Source organism: Eurosta solidaginis, chromosome 1, assembly GCF_040869045.1.
Source record: "Eurosta solidaginis isolate ZX-2024a chromosome 1, ASM4086904v1, whole genome shotgun sequence".
Classification (NCBI taxonomy): domain Eukaryota; kingdom Metazoa; phylum Arthropoda; class Insecta; order Diptera; family Tephritidae; genus Eurosta; species Eurosta solidaginis.
In genome coordinates this window covers 363011750-363031926 of record NC_090319.1, presented here as the reverse complement: position 1 = coordinate 363031926, position 20177 = coordinate 363011750, and the positions used below count along the sequence as shown (strand labels likewise).

The window sequence follows — 20177 nt, the reverse complement described above, 5'->3', positions numbered from 1 at the left end:
TGGAAGGACGATGCTCGAATGTATGTGCTATTAGCGCCATTTCGTGAACGAGAGGTAACCGTAGAGAGCTATGATTTCAAATTAAATTCTGAAAGATGTGATAGCACAATATTGTGAACATATTGGGACGTGTTGCTTTTGTAAACGCCAACTACAACTGGCTTTTGTTGTTGTAGCAGTGCTGTAGTGTTACTTGGAATGCACCTCACTTCGAATGCATTTAATGATACAAATATACATACACACAAACGTTCATATTTTACTGACCCAGATAACCACTTGAGTTCATTTGCATTTGCCAAACCATCCCATATATCGATTAACCACACCAACCAACATATGTGTGGATCATATTGACAATATGTAGGTCACTGCAATAATATGCTGACAAGCCATTATATATGGTGAAATCATGTACTTTTAGTATGCAAGTATTAATGTAACCATTGTATGTGTAGGTTAAGAACTTTTGTATAAATAGAAATGCATTTCTCTAATAAACAAGAACATTATTCAAACGATAACCTTCGGCGTTCCTCTACATTTATTTGTATAGTTTTACGCGTGGCGAACGCATACCATACTGTTTTGATGAAATGTTAATAGCCAAAAAAAAAGTACACGTGAAGATTACGAATATGATCCCTAGAATACATGGAGTGGTTGGGCGATGAATAGCTTTGTAAAGCGACCATTGAATTGTAAAATAGGACTACAAGTGGAAACTGATGCAGGTTTGTTGCAATATGTAAACGTTGAAGTAATGAAGAACTTCTGTAAGCTTGTACAACAAAACTACATCATCAAGGTGAACTGTTACACTATGGTGAGTTTAAGAAAATCTCAGTGGAGTATTACCGCTCAAGGAACATTGCTTATTATTATGCTTGCAAGTGTTGCATTGCCAAAGGAAAATATGCGTCGAATACAAAGTAAAAGATAAGGAGCCCATTGTACATTTGATTAAAATACTTTCAAAATGTGATAACAATATTGAAATTAACGAGACTGATCGTGCAGTGCATAATCTCAAGACAACTCAAGCTAGTCGGTTGAAACAGTTGGAAAACATAGAGGAGGTTGTTGTTGTTGTTGGTGTAGCGATAAGGTTGCTCCCCGAAGGCTTAGAGGAGTGTTATCGATGTGATGGTCCTTTGCCGGATACAGATCCGGTACGCTCCGGTAACACAGCACCACTAGTCCGACCAACTCGGGAACGATTTATATGGCCACATTAAACCTTCATGCCATACCTCCCTCCCCACCCCCAAGTTCCATGAGGAGCTTGAGGTCGCCAGAGCCTCGGCTGTTAATGAAACAGGATTCGCCACGGATAGGTGAGATTGACAACTGGGTTTGGAGAAGCTATATATTGCGCTGGCAACCTGAAAAGTTTGCGCTACACAACCCCTTTTGAATCTGGTATTTTAGTCGCTCTTACGACAGGCATACCTTCCGCGGGTATATTCTAGCCCCCTGACCCGCTGGGGGTAGCCTAGAAGGTTGCATGTGGTCATAACAAATCGTTCCCGAGATGGTTGAGCTTGGTACCGGACCTGCATCCGGCGAAGGACCATCAACATCGATAACACTCCTCAAGACCTTCGGGGAGTGTCCTTATCGCTACAACAACAACAACAACAACAACATCGAGAAAGCACGTTTGTACCTAGATAAAATAAACGTAAATTGGCCAAAACTTATTTACATAAAATTCGATATTTTTATTATGTATAAAAGTTCCAACGCTAAAAAGACCTATTTGACTTCTAATAAGGTTTATATTATTAATAAAGTTCGTATCCTATCGCTTCAGATTGTTTGCTGTGTTAGTACATAATAAAATGCCAATAAAAAAATATTTAAAGTTAAAAATGTATCAGAATATGCCCCCAATAATATAGCACACACAGTTAAAAACTATTAAAAATAGTACAAATAATAACATAAATCCAGAAAAAAGATTCAAATATTAAATCTACAACTTTAAAAATATGCAACTTTAAGCTCAGATATATTGAAAGTATATTAATAGTGTAAGGGAGTATTGCACAACAGAACCGCATTTAATATAAACTGCGCTTACATCGCTTTTGTGTTGATAGGCTGAACAGCGACATCCCAGCCAGCATTTTTTGAAATTTTTGATCATAAAATATTCAAATATCATACCCCAAGATGATTAAAAATGTTCAAATTTAAAGGTATTTTCTGTTCAAAAATTAATGTATCGTCGTGTTATTCTTGATTAACCATTTTTGATTCATGTTTCGAAACACTTTTTATTCACATTTAATATCATTGTAAAATTGAACTTTAATTGCTTTAGAGTAATATTTGACTGCTTTTCACGGTCATTTTCTGATCATATTCGTGAATCGTTTTGGATGAGATTTTTGAATCATTTTTGAATGCGATCATCATGATTTATTCTTCATATCTCATACAAAATAAGATACTACATGATAATCATATTTCATCAGGGGAAGAAAGCATGTGGAAGTGAACAATTTGAACCAAAGGTAATTCGCAAATAAGCTTGACTGATATACACCTGCGACTACAACATCCACCATCAGTTATGATCGTCAATATCTTAAAAAACGATAAGGTGCGGGATGTTGAAGCCGTATTCAGGTATGTGAAGAGAGTTTCACTTACCTGGGGTTCAAATAGCTCACAAACTTTGTATTGTCCAACCATTATGTATTTTTTTGGAAGCCGAAGGTGGATAAATGATTGGGAACATCTTCGGTTACGAGCAGCATTTGCATACAATATCTTTTGTGTAAATAAAAAAAATTGTATACATTTTTTCTAACTTCATGATTTTGCACGTGAAAAAATAAGAGTTTCAATCATATATGTAATACTTCTATATTGATACAAAAGGCTAGGTACATTCCCCAACATCAGAGTGCCGATATATAGCTGTTTAAATGTTTTTGTATTCAATAATCGAATGTACCTAAATTTAAATTTTTTCTTGTCACACTTAGGCCATTGTACAGGTTTACAAGTATGATATGTATGAGAGGGAAACAATTTCTTTCCCTTTCTAACACACGGCAGTTTGACACTTCGGTCAGTGTCAAACTAGCGTGGAACCCAGTGGAACCTGCGTGGATCATGAGTTTTGACACTGAACGAAGTGTCAAAATTACCGGGGTTGCTTCGTCGAAAGCGACACAGGGAAGCAAAAAAGGGATCGGAATATCAGATATGGGTTGCTGTGATGGTAAATTTCTTTTAACGAATTTAGTAGGAAATTTTAAGTGCACCCATGTGGGTCCTTCAGAAAATTATAAAAAAGTCTTCAATTGGGGTATCTGAGGACGCGTAGTTATTTCAGTATTAAGAATACAAACACGGGAGTTAAGTTTTTCTACCCGTTCAAAAGTTCTCCGCGAAAAACAGTTTGAAACCGAGGTCGACTGCAATAACTCGTCCAAAAAAGCGGAAAGAAAAATGAATAGACGCGTTTTGTCCTGTTGTCAATAGTCCGAAGAGAAAAAGTATTCGAATTATTGGAAGCGAGGCAAAAACGCGTCTATTAATACCTCCCCCGACGGTTTTAGCAATCGTCCCCGTAAAAAACTATCACAATTTGTTAATTAAAATTGTCCAAAATATATGGTTATGAAAGAGAGATGTAATTAAGTGCTCGTTTGAAAGTAAATAAGTATATTTCTTTGTAATATAAGAAAAAAAATTTTAAGCAGTTTTCGATAGCAGCTACTAAACTTTGTTTGGTCCTAAGAAGTACAACAGTGCCAAATAGCATCCACAAAAAAAACGAACAAGAACAAGCATTTTATCAGGTGAGCGTGGCTGTGTATGTGCGTGCTGCTACATATCCTACTTGTAGACCTGTACAATGCACTTAGGCTGCTACAATCACAAAAATTGTATAGGCTGTCTTGTTTTGATTTCGAATTCAAACACACTGCGAGCATTTTCTATTAGCAATATAGGAGTATTACATATATGTTTTCAATGTAAAATTTTAACAAGTATAAAATGTATTATTCAGTTAACAAAGATAGTCGGAAAAGATTCAGAAAGCTGATTGAAAAATGATCGAAAAACAATATTCAGTTTTTGATCATCAAAAGTATTCATATTTGATTATTCTTTTTGTTGATTTTTATGAAATATTAAAATCAAATCATCAAAGGACTTCAAAAATGATTCCAAAAAGTGATCGAAAAATGATTTTCAGTTTTTCATCAACAAAAGTATTCATATTTGATTATTTCTTTTGTTCACTTGTATGATAACTCATCATTTAGTGAGAAAGAGTAATCAAATTATACTGATATGAAGGGAAATTAAAAATTGAATCACCTAAATGCTGAGTGGGATACGTTTCTTAATCAACCACATTTTCTTATGTCGCAGTATATGTGCAATTTTTAAACACTGCCAGTCAGGGTTTTAAATGACCGTGATTCCTCGCTTATTGTAATGCATGCATAAATTTGAATAGAGTTAAATTTTAACATTAGCATAGCCCGCAAGCTTTATATATTGCTAACATTAATTCGAGATGAGAGATTTGAGTTTGAAGCCTATTACAAGTGTAGGATATCTAGCATGGCTAGGTTGTATACAAACGATTGCTAATTTGTATAGAAACTATTGTATGTATATTGATTGCTTGAATGTAGGATATTTAAGCTCTGTCTTCCACAATTGCCGGTTTCCATAACAATCACCAAACACCTAGCCGAGTCATAATCCTCTTACATATATATATATATATATATATAGATGATATATATTATTCATATCAACCCAAAAATATTTCTCAGTTCACTCTCGAAACTCTATACTGTTATATAATACATTTACATGGACAATACATATTGCACAGCAGCTAAGTAACTCATTACATTTAGTAGATAGCTGGGATATACTTAAGTTTTAATTTTGAATTCACAATGCTGTTTTACTTTTGTTCTCATTGTAAGTTTTCTTATCATGATGCGTACTGATAAGCGAGCGATCTGTTTATATTTTATCTTTCTTTACTATGTGTTATTGTTATCGGTAGGCAATTGATTTTATTTTGCATCTTTTCATATATGTGTGTATGTAACTACTATTAGTTTTTAATAATTATTGTATTGCATAATTCCTATTTCATGCATTTTTGCTTAAACACTGTGAATTCTAACATGATTAATGAGTGTACTCTTCTGTCGGAATTGCTTAGGGCAATAGGAACAACTATATGGCTTTTCACCAGTATGTATTTTCATGTGATTATTCAAGGTGGACAACTGTCGGAAATTCGATTCGCATACTTTGCACTTATAAGGTTTTTCACCAGTGTGCGTCTTAATATGATTAGCTAAAGTACTTTGTTGCGAGAAAGCCTTACGGCAAATTAGGCATGGAAATGGGCGGTCTGGACTCTCCAACATTAAACTATCTGCTTCGTTTTTGAAACGTCGACTAATTGTAGGATTAAATGGCTCCTTCGTAACAATGGTGCTTACAGTTGTATTACTATCGAGAAAATGCAATAATGGATGATCTGCTTGTAATTGCTGATGTACCATATTATTGAGTTGTGGATGTTCTCCTCCTTGTGATACGAGTGTGGTTGTAGTCATGTGATTTATGCCTTGCGGTGGTGCCATTGTTGTTGTTGTGGTTGAAATTGCGTTTGCATTGCAGGCGACTGTTTGCGTGTAAGATTTAAATAAAAGCTTTGTTAGGGAGGAAATTGAAGTTGTAATTTTTCAGTCAAACGGCGAACACACAATAGGGCTCACCTGGGGTGTGTGTCTTCATGTGATTGGTTAAAGTTGCCTGCTGTCGAAATTGCATAGAACAAAAGGAGCATGCGAATAATTTTTCACCAGAATGTATCTTTTTGTGATTGGTTAATGTGGCAAGTTGACTAAATGATTTTTCGCATATTTCACATTTATACGGTTTGGGATCAATATGAGTTCGTTCGTGATTTTGTAGTGTACTTAACTGCGGAAAACGTCTTTTACAAACATTGCATTGATAGGGTTTAACTAGCTCATCTGCCTGCGGTGAGCTATAGCTGCCAGTGTAAAGAGTTTTCGTTATAGAACGATTTTGATACTCAATAATTTGATTTGGAGGCAATTTCTGGTTGCGATTATTCAGTTTAGTACCTGGTTGATAGTTCAGCAGTGACGTTGGGGTGCTTGATTCTGTAAAAATAATTTAAAGTTAAAGATGAAAGCCGAATTCGTTAACGATCAATGATCATATGGATTTTATAGTTGCTAAAAAAGGGAGACGAGGTCATTTGACCTTATGACCACTTCAAAAGGCCGGAACTTCGATAAAAGTTATGACCAGATGAAATGCTCACAATGTCAAATTTCAAATTGTTAGAACAAAATTGGGTTACTAAGTCAACTAATTTTCTCAAGCGGCCAAAAGATCAATTATTTTCTGATTTATTTAATGATTTGGGAGAAATTTAAACAACGTGACGGACAAGGCGACAGCTGTTTCGATTATACCTTGTAAATCTCTTCAAAGTCTTTTCTTCCGGGAGTGGGATTTAAACCTGCACTCCTACGATGGTTGAAGTGTTACAAACGCATTCAGCCACGTCATACCTTAGTTGTTGTAAACCTTATCCCAATTGCCTTCTTTGCATATTTTTCTTTATTCACAGTCCATATGTGATGTGGTAAAGTTATGCGTTGGTAAGGCGGTTTCAAAGAAACTTGGTGTTGTTGCTTTTTTTTTTTTTTTTGTTCTATTTATAGAACTACAACGAATTAACCAATGTTGTCTATTTGTATTTTGTTTTGATATTTTTTTTTTTTTGAAATTTGATTTTAATGGTGATCCACATATACCAGGTTATATTCCAACAGTATTCAATAAAATCTCCTAGCACATATGTGCTTGATATTATAGTATGTAGGTATAGTAACCTGGGTCGAGTTGTATGGACGGAAGTTAGCCGATATCGCCCCATAGATTTGTCGATAGGATTTGGGCTCAGGAAAAAAAGTTCCACTACGTATACCCAAAAAAATAATTTTCGTGCCTGCGAAAAAAATGGCGAAAGGGTCAATTTTTCGACCAAAACCCAAAAGATAATTTTTTCAAAAAACTGATATCGCCAACGTTTTTACAACATTACAACATTTTACTACATCATGTGTCTAATATTTTATTTATTTTTATTTAATTTTACTTTATTAAAGTCAACACAGACACCAAGCGGTCGGCTACTGGATACAAGATACAATACAAATACAAATAACGAAGAGCTATGTGTGAAAATTGGTTACAAACAGTTGTTGTTGCAGCAGTACTTCGCCTTATTCAATAGGTACGAACTTGGGGTCGGCAGATCCTCGGCTACTAAAGATACAGGATTCGCCACGGGTAGATGAGGTTGATAATTGGGTTGGAGAAGCTATAAATTGCAGTGGCCTTAAATCATTATGGAATGTTAGTCGCCTCTTACGACAGGCATACCTGCGGCGGATATATTCTAAGGCCTTTAACCCGCTGGGGAAACGTTTTGTGCTCGACATCCCAATATTTACTCGAGTTATCATGTGCACAGACAGACGGACGGACATGGCTAAATCAAAAAATTTTGAGTATAAAAAGTAGAAATAGCTTTCACGTGTTGCTACGAGGAAAATGCTTATGCCAAATTTCGTTCGGATTGGGAGTTTTTTGTTCGACTTATGGCATCAAAAGTATTTTGAAGAGAGTATTAAAAAAGGGCGGGTTACGCCCATTTTCAAAATTTGTTTAAGTTTTGTTCTTAGCTCAACCATGCCACTACTGAGGTAAAGGGGTTGTGTAGCGCAATATATAGCTTCTCCAACCCAATTGTCAACCTCACCTTCGAGCGGCGAATCCCGTTTCACTAACAGACGAGGCTCTGGCGACCCCAAGCTTCTCATGGAATTTGGGGGTGGGGAGGGAGGGATGGCCTGAAGGTTCAATGTGGCCATATAAATCGTTCCCGAGATGGTCGGGCCAGCACCTTAATGGTGCTGTGTTACCGGAGCGTATCGGATCTGTATCCGACAAAGGACCATCACATCGATAACACTCCCCAAAGCCTTCGGGGAGTAACCTAATCGCTACAACAACAACAACAACATCACTCGAATGTATTTAAATACCATTGAGTTATTGCAACGTTGTTAAGGTTAGACCTTTAGGAAAAGTAGGCGCGCTGTTTAACCGATTTTGATTATCTTCACAGTCTATATAATATGGCAAGGATGTGTCTCTACCAATCCACCTACCACATTTACCGGTTTTCGTTTTTAAATTATCTCATTATCCCATTTTTATATATCGAAAAAAGGGCGTGATTGTCGTCCGATTTCGCATACTTTCAATAGTAATCTATTCAGGGTTGAGATAAGCCCGTATACAGAATTTGGTGAAGATATTTCAATATTTGCTCAGACGAATATGGCTTAATCAAATTTTTTTCGACACTGAGGATTTTGATATATGTATGGAAGTTTATCTTAATATATAAAAAACATGTGTCACAACATTGAGCGCGATGGACTCCTAAACTACTGAACCGATTTTAAATTTGTTTTGCACGCCGTGTGTAGTTTGATCTAACTTGAGAGATAGGATAGGTTATATCTCAGTTTATAGTCGCAATATTATTTTATTGCAATTTTTTTATTTGTTTATACGTAATAATAAAATGTTGCGTATACGCAGTGTCACTCATATTTTCAGGTGGTGCGGATATACTTCCGTGTAATTGCTTGGTGTTTAATTAAACCAGGCATGCTTAACCAACGAACCGATATCATTTCGTTACGATAATTAACGTTAATAAACGAAACAAAGTCATTTCGTTTCGTTTATTAACGTTAAAAACGTCAAATTAACGAAATGATTTCGTTTCGTTTTCTGCCATATCAAAACGGAATCAAATCGTTTATGTTCATTATTAATTTCAAACTATGCTGGCAAAGCTGATTGATGGCGGAGTCATTAAAGGTGAAAGCAATAGCCAAGCTGATTGCAACTTTTCTCATGAATTTTGACAGTACGAACATTTCTCAGAGTGTTTTTGACATTACCACCAACGAATTACACAAACAAATTATATGGAGTTTGTGTGTGTATGTGCGCTCGTTGTTACCATCTTACGGCTTCACCATGGCTATAGCATTGCCAGCACAATTCAAACATAAATTATCACGTTTTTGTTAACGTTTTTAACGTTAACGAAAGCTTTTCGTTTCGGTTAAAAACGAGATACAATTTATCTTGATAATTTCTTTATCGATAGTATTTCGAAGTGTTTCAACGGAAACGGTGGAAATTTTTTGATAAACGATTAGCTTAACGTTAAGGTGCATCCCTGAATTAAACAACCTGCGTATCAATAAAAAATATTATAGCGAATGATTTCAAGTATAGCACATCACCAAGCCCGCCGAGAGGCTGAGGGGGCCCGCGATTTAGAGGTACTATGCAATTTTTTTTTAATTCAGGAGAGTCTTTAGTTGTGTAGAGGGTAATTTTCATACCCCTGGGTGACTAGGGTCTCGACCCCAGCGGGTTAGGGGATCAGAATATACACGCGGTAGGTATGCATGTCGTAAGAAGCGACTAAAATACCAGATTCAAGGGGCTGTGTAGCGCAACCTTTCTGGTTGCCAGCGCAATATATAGCTTCTCCAAACCCAATTGTCAACCTCACCTATCCGCGGCGAATCCTGTTTCACTAACAGACGAGGCTCTGGCGACCCCAAGTTCCTCATGGAACTTGGGGGTAGGGAGGGAGGGAATGGCCTGAAGGTTTAATGTGGCCACATAAATCGTTCCCGAGATGGTCGGGCTAGCACCTTAATGGTGCTATGGTACCGGAGCGTACCGGATTTGTATCCGGCAAAGGACCATCACATCGATAACACTCCCCAAAGCCTTCGGGGAGCAACCTTATCGCTACAACAACAACAACTAGGGTCTCGAGATATAGGCCAAAACGTGGGCCAATGAATGCCTAGACAGTGTTTATACAATAAGGATATCAAATGAAAGCTGTTGATGAGTGCTTTAGTACAGAGTAATATATTATCCAGAGACGGACTGGGACTGGGGTTAGGACTAGGACTGGGACTGAGAGTCGGAGTGGGACTGGGACTGGAATAAAATACATACCACCCTCTGGGACAGGCAATAAGGGATGCAGAAGAATGAGAAGAGAAAAGAGAGAAGGAGAAGAAGATTGAGAAAGAGATAGAATGAGACGAAGATGGAGATAGATGAAGCGAAAAAGACGGAGGGAGGAGTGAATAAAAGGATTAGGATAAAGTGAAGAGCGGGGAGGGCAGAGTCAGACGGAAAAAGCTTATTAAAATGTATGCAGATAGTTCACATTTAGGGCAGGACAACGTCTGCCGGGTCTTCTAGTATCATATATATTACTTCTAATTGCTGTTTTTATATACTGGTCCCTTTTTCGCTCTTATTTAAAATCCATATATAAAATTTTGGTTGTATTCGTGCTATTAGCGAGCTTTGGTCAATTTTGGTCATAGATCTTTTGTTTAGCGATATTTTATTAAAATAATTTGTTAAAAATAAAGGATTGCAAGCACACAAAGGAATATATTTGTACTATGGCACTATTGTGAATATTTGCACTGCATTACTGGCAGTTGCTATCATACGCTAGATGGCAGCGCAAGCTGGAAGTTTAATTGATTGATAGAACAGCTGATTTTTGTTGATATTTCATAAGAGACTTTTATATTGGTTGCGCACGGGTCCGTCTCGTCTATCTCAATTCCTTTATACCTGTACAACCAACCGTTAACCAACCAAAGTTAATATACCCTGTGTAAAAAGCATGCTGAGTACAAAAATATCAGCATCCGATTAATTTTTTTTATTTTAATAGGTAGACAAGGTACATTTATGGATTGAATATTGATACGTTAATTGGCAACTTACATCTCGAGCATTAAAAATTCATCGAAGTATCCTACTTCGATGTGACAGAAAGTCGAGCCAGGTGCGATTTCTTAAGTCCTGCCCTGTGATACGAATCTTGAGTTTTCAAGAAAAAGCCAATTAAAATGGAGTAAATATAATTAATTTTAGCTCAATATATATTCGAATATCCAATATTGTCGCTGGCTTCTGAGCTATAACTGGACCTCAAGTCCACTAGTTTTTGGGAGAATTTGGTAGGGATGCGTTCTTTTCTAGTCTCCTAAGTTACTCTTAATTGGTTGGATATCTGTCTGTAGGAGCCACTTTTTACCCTCTTAAAAAGTTGTTTTAAAACTTCCTTCCAATAACAAAAGCCAGCCTATAACTGCTATGATGGCTTATGTGAACTATTCCCTTTGACGTATTGTTTGATTTTTTACGAACCACATTGTGGTTTCACTTAAGCATTCGGCATAACCTCATCCCTGCCGCTCCTGACAGCAACTAGGGGATTAGCTCATAACTCAGCCGTTGTTGTTGTTGTTGTTGTAGCTGTAACTCCATAACTTAGCCGGAACCAACATTTATGCACAATTTAGTGGAATTTCAGGCATTGATGAATTGAGTTGATGTATCAACGAGAAACGCCTAATGTTTTTGGTGCATCGATATGGAAACTCCCCGAAGGGTTTGGGGAGTGTTATCAATGTTGATGGTCATTTGCCGGATATAGATCCGGTACGTTCCGGCTTTTGATACGGTCAAACATGGCACGTTACTGCAATACCTGGAAGGGTCTAACCTTCCCCCATGCCTTAAAAGGTGGACCGAAAATTATCTCGGTGGTCGGCAGGCATCGGTGCAATTTAGGTGGACTTAGTCGCAGTTTGATATTTATCGACTCATATAATGAAGAAAAATACAAAAAAACGAACAAAAATGGGAAACATTTATATTTAAGTTTCCGGAAAAATTGGGACAGCCCTGACATAAGAAATTAATTATTATTTTAACATAGAAAAATTCAGGATGAATAGGATAACCAAAAATTATATGGATAACAAATTTTAAAATTTCAAGACTTCTCCCAATGTTTAAAAAAAAAAATGTAAGGCGCGATAACCTCCGAAGAGATCTAAGGCCGAGCTTCTCTTCCAATTTGCGTCGTGCTCCTCTTGATTTTCCCTACAATCAATTTAGATGTCTGGGTATTTAACAGAAACTGTTTGTTCAGCATTAATTTCTCTCCCGAATGGGAAGTATTCTCGTCTCATTGTGAAGGTGGTGTTCTGGGGACATAAGAAGACAGTCAGAAACGGTTCTGAGAGCAGTATTTTGGCGGGCCTGTATTTTCTTCCAGTGAGTAACCTTTAGGCCTGGTGGGGATGCGTAGCATGCAAGGGGCCGGCTAAATGAGGGATTTGAGGATTTTATTATGGCTCTGCATCTTAGCTACAATTGCGGTTGCATGTTCGCCAAAATGTAGATAATTTTTGAACGTCACACCCACCGTCACCTTGCACCGGCTTTCAAGCTTGGTCCTGACTTCTTTTTATGGTTTTTTTAAGTAGGGACTTCAACCATTCATTAAAAAATATAACAGAAAAATAATCATCGGCGATTACATTCATCGGATTGAAAAGGCAAATATGAAAACTCCATGCGTCTGAATATTTGCATGATTCTTCTGCCCTTACGTCACGGCGACACTAAACGATACTAATTCTCGTGTTTTGATTTTATTCTCCACATTTAAATAATGTTAAATTTACAGCATTTTTTCGAAGTACACATTTCCTATTTTTAAATATAATGCAAATCTGACATTATTTTCCATGTAGAAAACACATTGTTATAATGTAATATCTACATTTTTTTCATATCAAAAACACAATTCAAAAATGTAAAATTCAAATTATTTGATAAATGAAAAAATAATGTGTTTTTCACATTTTAAAATGTAAAAAACACATTAGTGTTTTTTCCGTGTAGATATGACATTTTTAAATTAAATTTTTTTCTATTCGTTCAGTTTCTTTTGAATTTTATATACGCATACGTTAGATCTCATACATAGGCTCAAAAAGCATGAATTCTACTTATTCGCGAGGCGAAAAAACTGGAGAGATCAGGGAGGTAGCCGTTATTCTGTTGCAGAGCTCATCGATCTGTGGGCCTGGGCCTGTGGCCATTATTGTGCAGTCATCGGCGTATGAAACGATAGTGACTCCCTCTGGTGGTGAAGGTAGCTTAGATATGTAGAAATTAAACAAAAGTGGGGATAGGAGACCACCCTGTGATACCCCTTGTTTAATTCTTCTTGGTTTTGATGTTTCGTTTTTAAATTGCACCGATACCTGCCTGCATCATTTAAGCATCCACCGTGATAAAATTGTTACCGTTGATGAAGTTTTAGATGAAATGGCAAAGAAAAGCCAACGCATGCGCTTGAGTTTTTAATGTAACCTTTTTCATATCATATTCTAAGTACACGTACTTTAATGTTAAAGCTAAAGACAACATTTTTTTTTATTTATTTCACTGAAAAAAAAAAAAAATTTTTTTTTGAACCCCCTCCCAAGGCAATTTTCTGGCTACGCCCCTGGGTTGAAGACATGTGCTAAATATTTGAAACCCTCTTTCCCTAGGCTTTTAAGCATCGGCATGGCTATGCCGTCTGGGCTCACTGCTTTGGATGGTTTAGCATGACCGATGGCATCCTCAACCTCTTTGGCGGTGATGGTAATTGGTGACGCGCTGAATTTATGTTTATGTGCGTGTCTGTTGGCCCTCCGTCTATCTTTGTCGACCGTAGAATGCATTATATATTGCCGGCTGAAAGCGCTCGCGCATTTTTTCGCATCCGACAGCACTTTATCGCCAAAGGCGATGGAAACTGTGTCATTGTGCCCAGACGGATTCGATAGGGCCTTTACGGAGGACCAAAGTTTACCTACACCAGAAGATAGGTTACAACCGCTTAGGTGCTCCTCCCATTTCGCCCGCTTGTGTCCATCCACAAGCAATCTGATGCGTTTGTTTATATCCCTTATTTGGGGGTCTGCCGGGATCGAGCTGCCTTATTAGGTCACGTTCTCTCGCTAAACTTGCGACCTCCGCCGGGATGCGGGGCCGGATTTCGGGAATTGGACCGGCGGGAATGAAATGAGCCGAGGCGTATTCAATGACCTTGCGGAAAGCACGCTCCCAATGGCGGGCATCAGTCGGGATAGGGAGGGCAGCAAAGCGGTTGTCCGTAAGGGATTTCTCCGTTTGTAAGAACTTTTCGTAGAAAACTTCAAATAATCGTCAAAAGTTTACGTTCCGAGTGAATTCAGTGATGCCACTGTACGAATATTGAATTTACTTATTACTTTCGGAGACGTTCGGAAACACGGTTGTTGTTGTTGTTGTAGCAATGCTCGCCCCACCTAATAGCCGCGACCGATCACAAATTGTCATCAATATCCTCTAACGGGAGTCCAAGGAAACTTGCCGTTTCAACAGGGGTGGACCATAAGGAAAGGGGTGTTAGAGGCGTTGGTTCCACATTACAATTAAAGAGATGGTTGGTGTCATGTGGGGACACATTGCAAGCAGGGCATACATTTTGTATGTCGGGGTTGATTCTGGATAGGTAAGAGTTTAACCTGTTACAGTATCCAGAACGAAGTTGAGCAAGAGTGACACGCGTTTCCCTGGGGAGTATGCGTTCCTCTTCTGCGAGTTCTGGATATTTTTCTTCAAGTACTGGATTCACCGGGCAATTCCCGACATAAAGGTCCGACGCCTGTCTATGGAGTTCACCAAGGACCTGCTTGTGTTTTTCCGCTTCATACGGCTGGGTTCTCAGGTGCCGTATTTCCTCAAAATGCTTACGGAGATGACTCCTTAGGGCCCTAGGCGGTGCTGGTTCGTCAATCAGATGTCTGTTGGGATGCCCAGGTTTCTGGGTATTCAACAGAAACTGTTTGGTCAGCATCTCATTTCTCTCCCTGATGGGGAGTATTCTCGCCTCATTATGCAGATGGTGTTCTGGGGACATAAGAAGACAGCCCGTGGCGATTCTGAGAGCAGTATTTTGGCAGGCCTGTAGTTTCTTCCAGTGGGTGGTTTTTAGGCTTGGCGACCATATGGGTGACGCGTAGCACGTAATCGGCTGGCTAATTGCTTTGTATGTGGTCAAGAGCGTTTCTTTATCTTTTCCCCAGGTACTGCCAGCAAGGGATTTGAGGATTTTATTACGGCTCTGAATTCTTGGAACAATTGCGGTTGCGTGCGCACCAAAATGTAGATCCTGATCAAACGTCACACCCAAGATTTTGGGGTGTAGGACAGTCGGTAGCGTAGTGCCATCGACGTGGATGTTCAATATGGTCGACATTTGGGGCGTCCATGTTGTAAATAAGGTCGCGGAAGATTTAGTCGGTGACAATGACAGGTTTCGCGAGGCGAAAAAACTGGAGAGATCAGGGAGATAGCCGTTTATTTTATTGCATAGCTCATCGATCTTTGGGCCTGGGCCTGTGGCCATTATTGTGCAGTCATCGGCGTAGGAAACGATTGTGACTCCTTCCGGTGGTGAAGCTAGCTTAGATATGTAGAAATTAAACAAAAGCGGGGATAGGACACCACCCTGTGGCACCCCTTGTTTAATTCTCCTTTGTTTTGATGTTTCGTTTCTGAATTGCACCGATGCCTGCCGACCACCCAGGTAATTTGCGGTCCACCTTTTAAGACATGGGGGAAGGGTAGACCCTTCCAGGTCTTCCAGTAACGAGCCATGGTTGACCGTATCAAAAGCTTTTGATAGGTCTAACGCTACGAGTACTGTTCTATGGTGGGGATATTGATTCAAACCGCAATTTATCTGGGTGCTAATGACATTTAGCGCGGAGGTAGTGCTATGGAGTTTTCTGAAGCCATGCTGATGAGGGGCTAGCTGCAAATGTGCTTGGAAATGAGGGAGCAAAATGGCTTCAAGCGTCTTTGCCACTGGCGATAGAAGAGATATCGGACGATATGACTCACCTACGTTAGCTGGTTTCCCAGGCTTTAGTAGCGGGACCACCTTGGCCATTTTCCATTTCTCGGGTATGACAAAGGTGGAAAGAGACAGGTTGAAGACATGCGCTAAATATTTGAAACCCTCTTTCCCTAGGTTTTTAAGCATCGGCATGGCTATGCCGTCTGGGCCCACTGCTTTGGATGGTTTAGCGCGACCAATGGCGTCCTCAACCTCTCTAGCGGTGATGGTAATTGGTGACGCGCTGAGTTTGTGTTTATGTGCACGTCTATTGGCTCTCCGTCTATCTTTGTCGACCGTAGGATGCATTATATATTGTCGGCAGAAAGCGTTCGCGCATTTTTTCGCATCCGACAGCACCTTATCGCCAAAGGCGATGGAAACTTTGTCTTTGTGCTTAGTCGGATTCGATAGGGACTTTACGGTGGACCAAAGTTTACCTACACCGGTAGAGAGGTTACAACCTCTTAGGTGCTCTTCCCATTTCGCCCGCTTGTGTTCGTCCACAAGCGATCTGATGCGTTGGTTTATATCCCTTATTTGGGGGTCGCCTGGATCAAGCTGTCTTATAAGGTCGCGTTCCCTCGCTAAGCTCGCGGCCTCCGCCGGGAAGTGGGGCCGGATTTCGGGAATTCTCCCGGCGGGAATGAAATGTGCCGAGGCGGATTCAATGACCTTACGGAAGGCACGCTCCCCTTGGTGGGCATCAGTCGGGATAGGGAGGGCAGCAAAGCTGCTGTCTGTTGCAGATTTATATTCTTCCCACTTTCCTTTTTTGAAGTTTATGAAAGTGCGTTTTTCGGTGACGATGAAGTCGGCGGTACGCTCGAACGAAATAAGTATGGGCAGGTGGTCGGATGCCAATGTTACCATCGGCTGCCAGTTGACGCAGTTTACGAGTTCTGCGCTCACGATTGAGATATCTGGCGAGCTATGACAGCTTCCTACCATACGTGTGGGGGCGTCTCCGTTAATTGTGCAGAACGTCGTTTCGTCTATTTGATCCGCCAACATCTCACCCCTACTGTCCGCCCGCAAGTTTGAATGCCATAGGTCGTGATGGGCATTGAAATCGCCTAAGATAATGCGATTGTTGCCAGTGAGTAAGGCCTCGATATTAGGGCGGTATCCACTGGGGCAACAGGTGACAGGAGGGATGTAGATGTTGATGATTTCTAGATTTGCATCGCCTGACCGGACATATAGGCCTTGACGTTCTAAGACATTGTCACTGCGGTCGATGCCAGGATCAAATATATGATATTGCACAGAGTGGTGTATAATAAACGCGAGGCCGCCTCCATTTCCGCTCTCGCGGTCTTTCCTGTGGACATTATAACCAGAGCAGGTCTGCAATGCAGATCTTGCTGTGAGTTTAGTCTCTTGAATCGCAGCAATGCGGATGTTGTGCCGCTTCATGAAATTGACTATCTCCGTAATCTTCCCAGTTAGTCCATTACAGTTGAACTGCAGAATTCTGAAGTGCATGAGGGGTGACGCCGCCACTCTAGGGGTAAGTGAGGGGTGACTACGCCTAGGTTGTGGAAGGCCAGGACGCAATTGCTGTTGTGGCCTTGGGACTGGGCGCCCTTGGGCAAGCATTGGGGTACCCGGATGATTTGGGTTTGCGACCTGGCAACATGGCGCGATGAAACCCGTCGAGGGGTTGCCGTCGCGGAGACCAGAACATCTAGGAAAGTGGCACCACCCAAGGCAGGAGCTGCATTGAGCGGATGTCGCAAACCTATATATTCTGTGCTGGCAGACGGTGCAAACGGAGGCAGGGACTAAGAGTCTGTTTCCCTGACCTGCACGATTGCTGCCAGAAAAGAGGGGAGGAGAAGAAGACGGGGGCAGGGGCTGATGCTCAGCATTGCTACCAGCTCTACTACGAAGGTAGTAGTTATGAGTGGTATCAGCTGTTTGAGTTGTTGGCGCCGTGGGGCGCGAGCAGCAGCGGGTACTTGTTGTGGCTCGCTGAGCAGCGAAGCTGCTGGAAGGTAGTGGGGATACGCTTAGGCGTAGACTACGGGACGCCCTTGGGCGTGAGCAGCAAGGAGCCACAAAAGATTTATAAAAGTTACGTGGACGTCGGGTTTTGGGATCAAGCCCAGAACAACCTGTCCGATGCAACCATCCCTTGCACGAGACACACTGAACAGAGTATGACCGTCCTAAAAAGATTCTTTTCTGGCAAATGCAGCAAAACCATTTCTCAGGACCGGGGTGAGGAGACGGACCCGGATTGGGTTCGATACCTTCCCGGAGTAAGAGAATATGTAGCAGTCCTGCTGCAAGGAGCTGCTGGGAGGATGACAATTTGTGGGAGGGACGAAACAAATTAAATGGGGTCACACTGAAATGACAGTCCTTGGTCGGGAAAAATCCCGAGTCGCTCCGGTACATAGAACCGACTGCCTTGGGAAGCGGGAATTGCATGGTAGCAATTTCATAACTTTCCCGAAAAAACAGTCTACGTTGGATTGCGTGATAGGGCTGAATGAAACAGGATTTGCCAGGGGTAGGTGAGCTTGGCATTTGGTTTGGCAACCCCTTGACACAATTTGCTATTTTATTCGCCTCTTACGACAGGCATACCTACCACGGGTATATTCTAAGCCCCGTAACCCGCTGGGAAGTGTTATCGATGTTGATTTGCAATTGCAATGTGGGATCAAGGCCTCTAACACCCCTCTCTCTGGTCCACCCCTCTGGACCCATTGGATGGGGCGAAGTACTGCTACAACTACAACAACATGGGAGAAAAGGTTTTAAGAGATTTACAAGATGTAATCGAAACAGATGTCGTCTTGTCCGTTCTGTTGTCACGTTGTTTCAAGTCTTCCCCAAATTATTAAATAGTAAATATATAACGTCGATTCCATGGAAGAGTAATATTTGTATTTTCGCGTAGAAGATATACACGTTACGTTATTACCTTGAAAAACCAGCCCCATTTGTTATTTGAGTGGAAGACTAACGACAGTTCGGTGTTCGCCTTGAAGGCTAGCACATTTCGTTTGTTTTTCGTCGCAATTTTACCCCATTAAGCATGCTATCTTTCACAAAAAAAAAAAAAAAAAAAGTTCAAGTTTTTCACGCAGAAAGTGAAGTGGTAGTCTTCGAATAAAAAATATGTTCTGCAGCGCGAAAAATAAAGTGCTCGTCTTTCATGGAATCCGACGATATAGCAATAGCATCATACACTCAACTAACCTTTATGTGTTTTAATATGATTAATTAATGTACTCTGTTGGCGAAAATCTTTTGCGCAAATGTTGCAAGTGAACGGTTTCTCCCCGGTATGAATCTTAACATGATTGGTGAGTGTTGAAATTTGTCGGAACGCACGATCACAGTGTTTACATTTATACGGTCGTTCATCAGTATGAATTTTCATGTGATTTCGCAACGTAGTCAATTGCCGAAATTTATTTTTGCAAACGCTACATTCTTTCTTTTTGCGCGGATCTTCCATTTTTACTTCAACCGGTGGTGGCATTGGTAGTTCCGGCTGATCGGGTATCTCGACTTTAGTCGGAGCCATCGGCGTGGGATTCTGTGCATTTGATGAAGATATATCGAGTAGATGCACCAATGGATGTTGCGGATGCAACATAGCCTGATGAGTAGGATGTTGTATGGCTTGTACAGCAGTCAATTGATGTAACGTAAATGGTGTGCTGGCTGTTGCTATAGTAGTTTGCTGCTGCACTGTGGTGGGCGTGCCACCGTGCGTTGATATTTGCGGTGGCGGGTAATGTTGGTAATTAGCCATTGCAGTGGCGTGATTTAAGTGCATTTTGCTTGAGGTATCGGTGAAAATCGATCGTTAAATTGTTTATTGTCGACGTTGAACGCACAAATTTTAGAAATTGCCTGTAAAATGCAAAAAAAAATTATTACAAAACTTTTACCGAGCACTAGAGGACGCTGTGGTATATATTTTTTCTCACCGTCCAATTGTTATTCTAAGCTGTCTGCAATGGGGAAAATGCGCCACCCGTTAACAAACCATTCACTCTTATTACATACACGTACACTCGAAACACATTTCACATTGTATGAATTGTTTATTTTTATTTAATTGATATTTATATTAGCATAATTTTTAATTGTATAAAACCAACGCGCCAGAAGAGAAAAATTTTCAGGAAAAGAAAACAAACCAGCTGGGCTGGTCAGTGTCAAGCTATCA

General features: G+C 40.2%; 1 protein-coding gene and 1 pseudogene across 2 annotated transcripts; one reads left to right on the top strand and one right to left on the bottom strand.

Moving 5' to 3' along the window:
• The first annotated feature begins 18 nt into the window (after positions 1-18).
• LOC137241141 (uncharacterized) lies at positions 19-2182 on the top strand (annotated as a pseudogene).
• An 826-nt stretch (positions 2183-3008) lies between these two features.
• Positions 3009-20177, bottom strand: LOC137238160 (zinc finger protein 501). 2 transcript variants are annotated; one of them, XM_067762830.1, is made up of 4 exons: positions 19936-20177; positions 19196-19858; positions 5784-6197; positions 3009-5689 (listed from the first exon to the last, which is right to left on the bottom strand). In XM_067762830.1, the coding sequence occupies exons 2-4, from the start codon at positions 19779-19781 to the stop codon at positions 5160-5162; spliced, it is 1530 nt and encodes a 509-aa protein (XP_067618931.1). In that variant the 5' UTR covers positions 19782-19858; positions 19936-20177; the 3' UTR covers positions 3009-5159. The 2 variants fall into 2 exon arrangements, with proteins under 2 accessions (XP_067618931.1, XP_067618932.1); XM_067762831.1 differs by having other exon boundaries at positions 5576-5717.

Bases quoted from the DNA above. Each gene is read 5' to 3' on its own strand.
- LOC137238160 (XM_067762830.1), bottom strand. From the start codon at position 19,781: ATGCACTTAAATCACGCCACTGCAATGGCTAATTACCAACATTACCCG. The intron at 6,198-19,195 runs GTTAGTTGAGTG...TTATTTTTACAG, and splicing joins TCATATTAAAACACATAAAG to AATCAAGCACCCCAACGTCA. The intron at 5,690-5,783 runs GTGAGCCCTATT...ACACGCAAACAG, and splicing joins CATGAAGACACACACCCCAG to TCGCCTGCAATGCAAACGCA.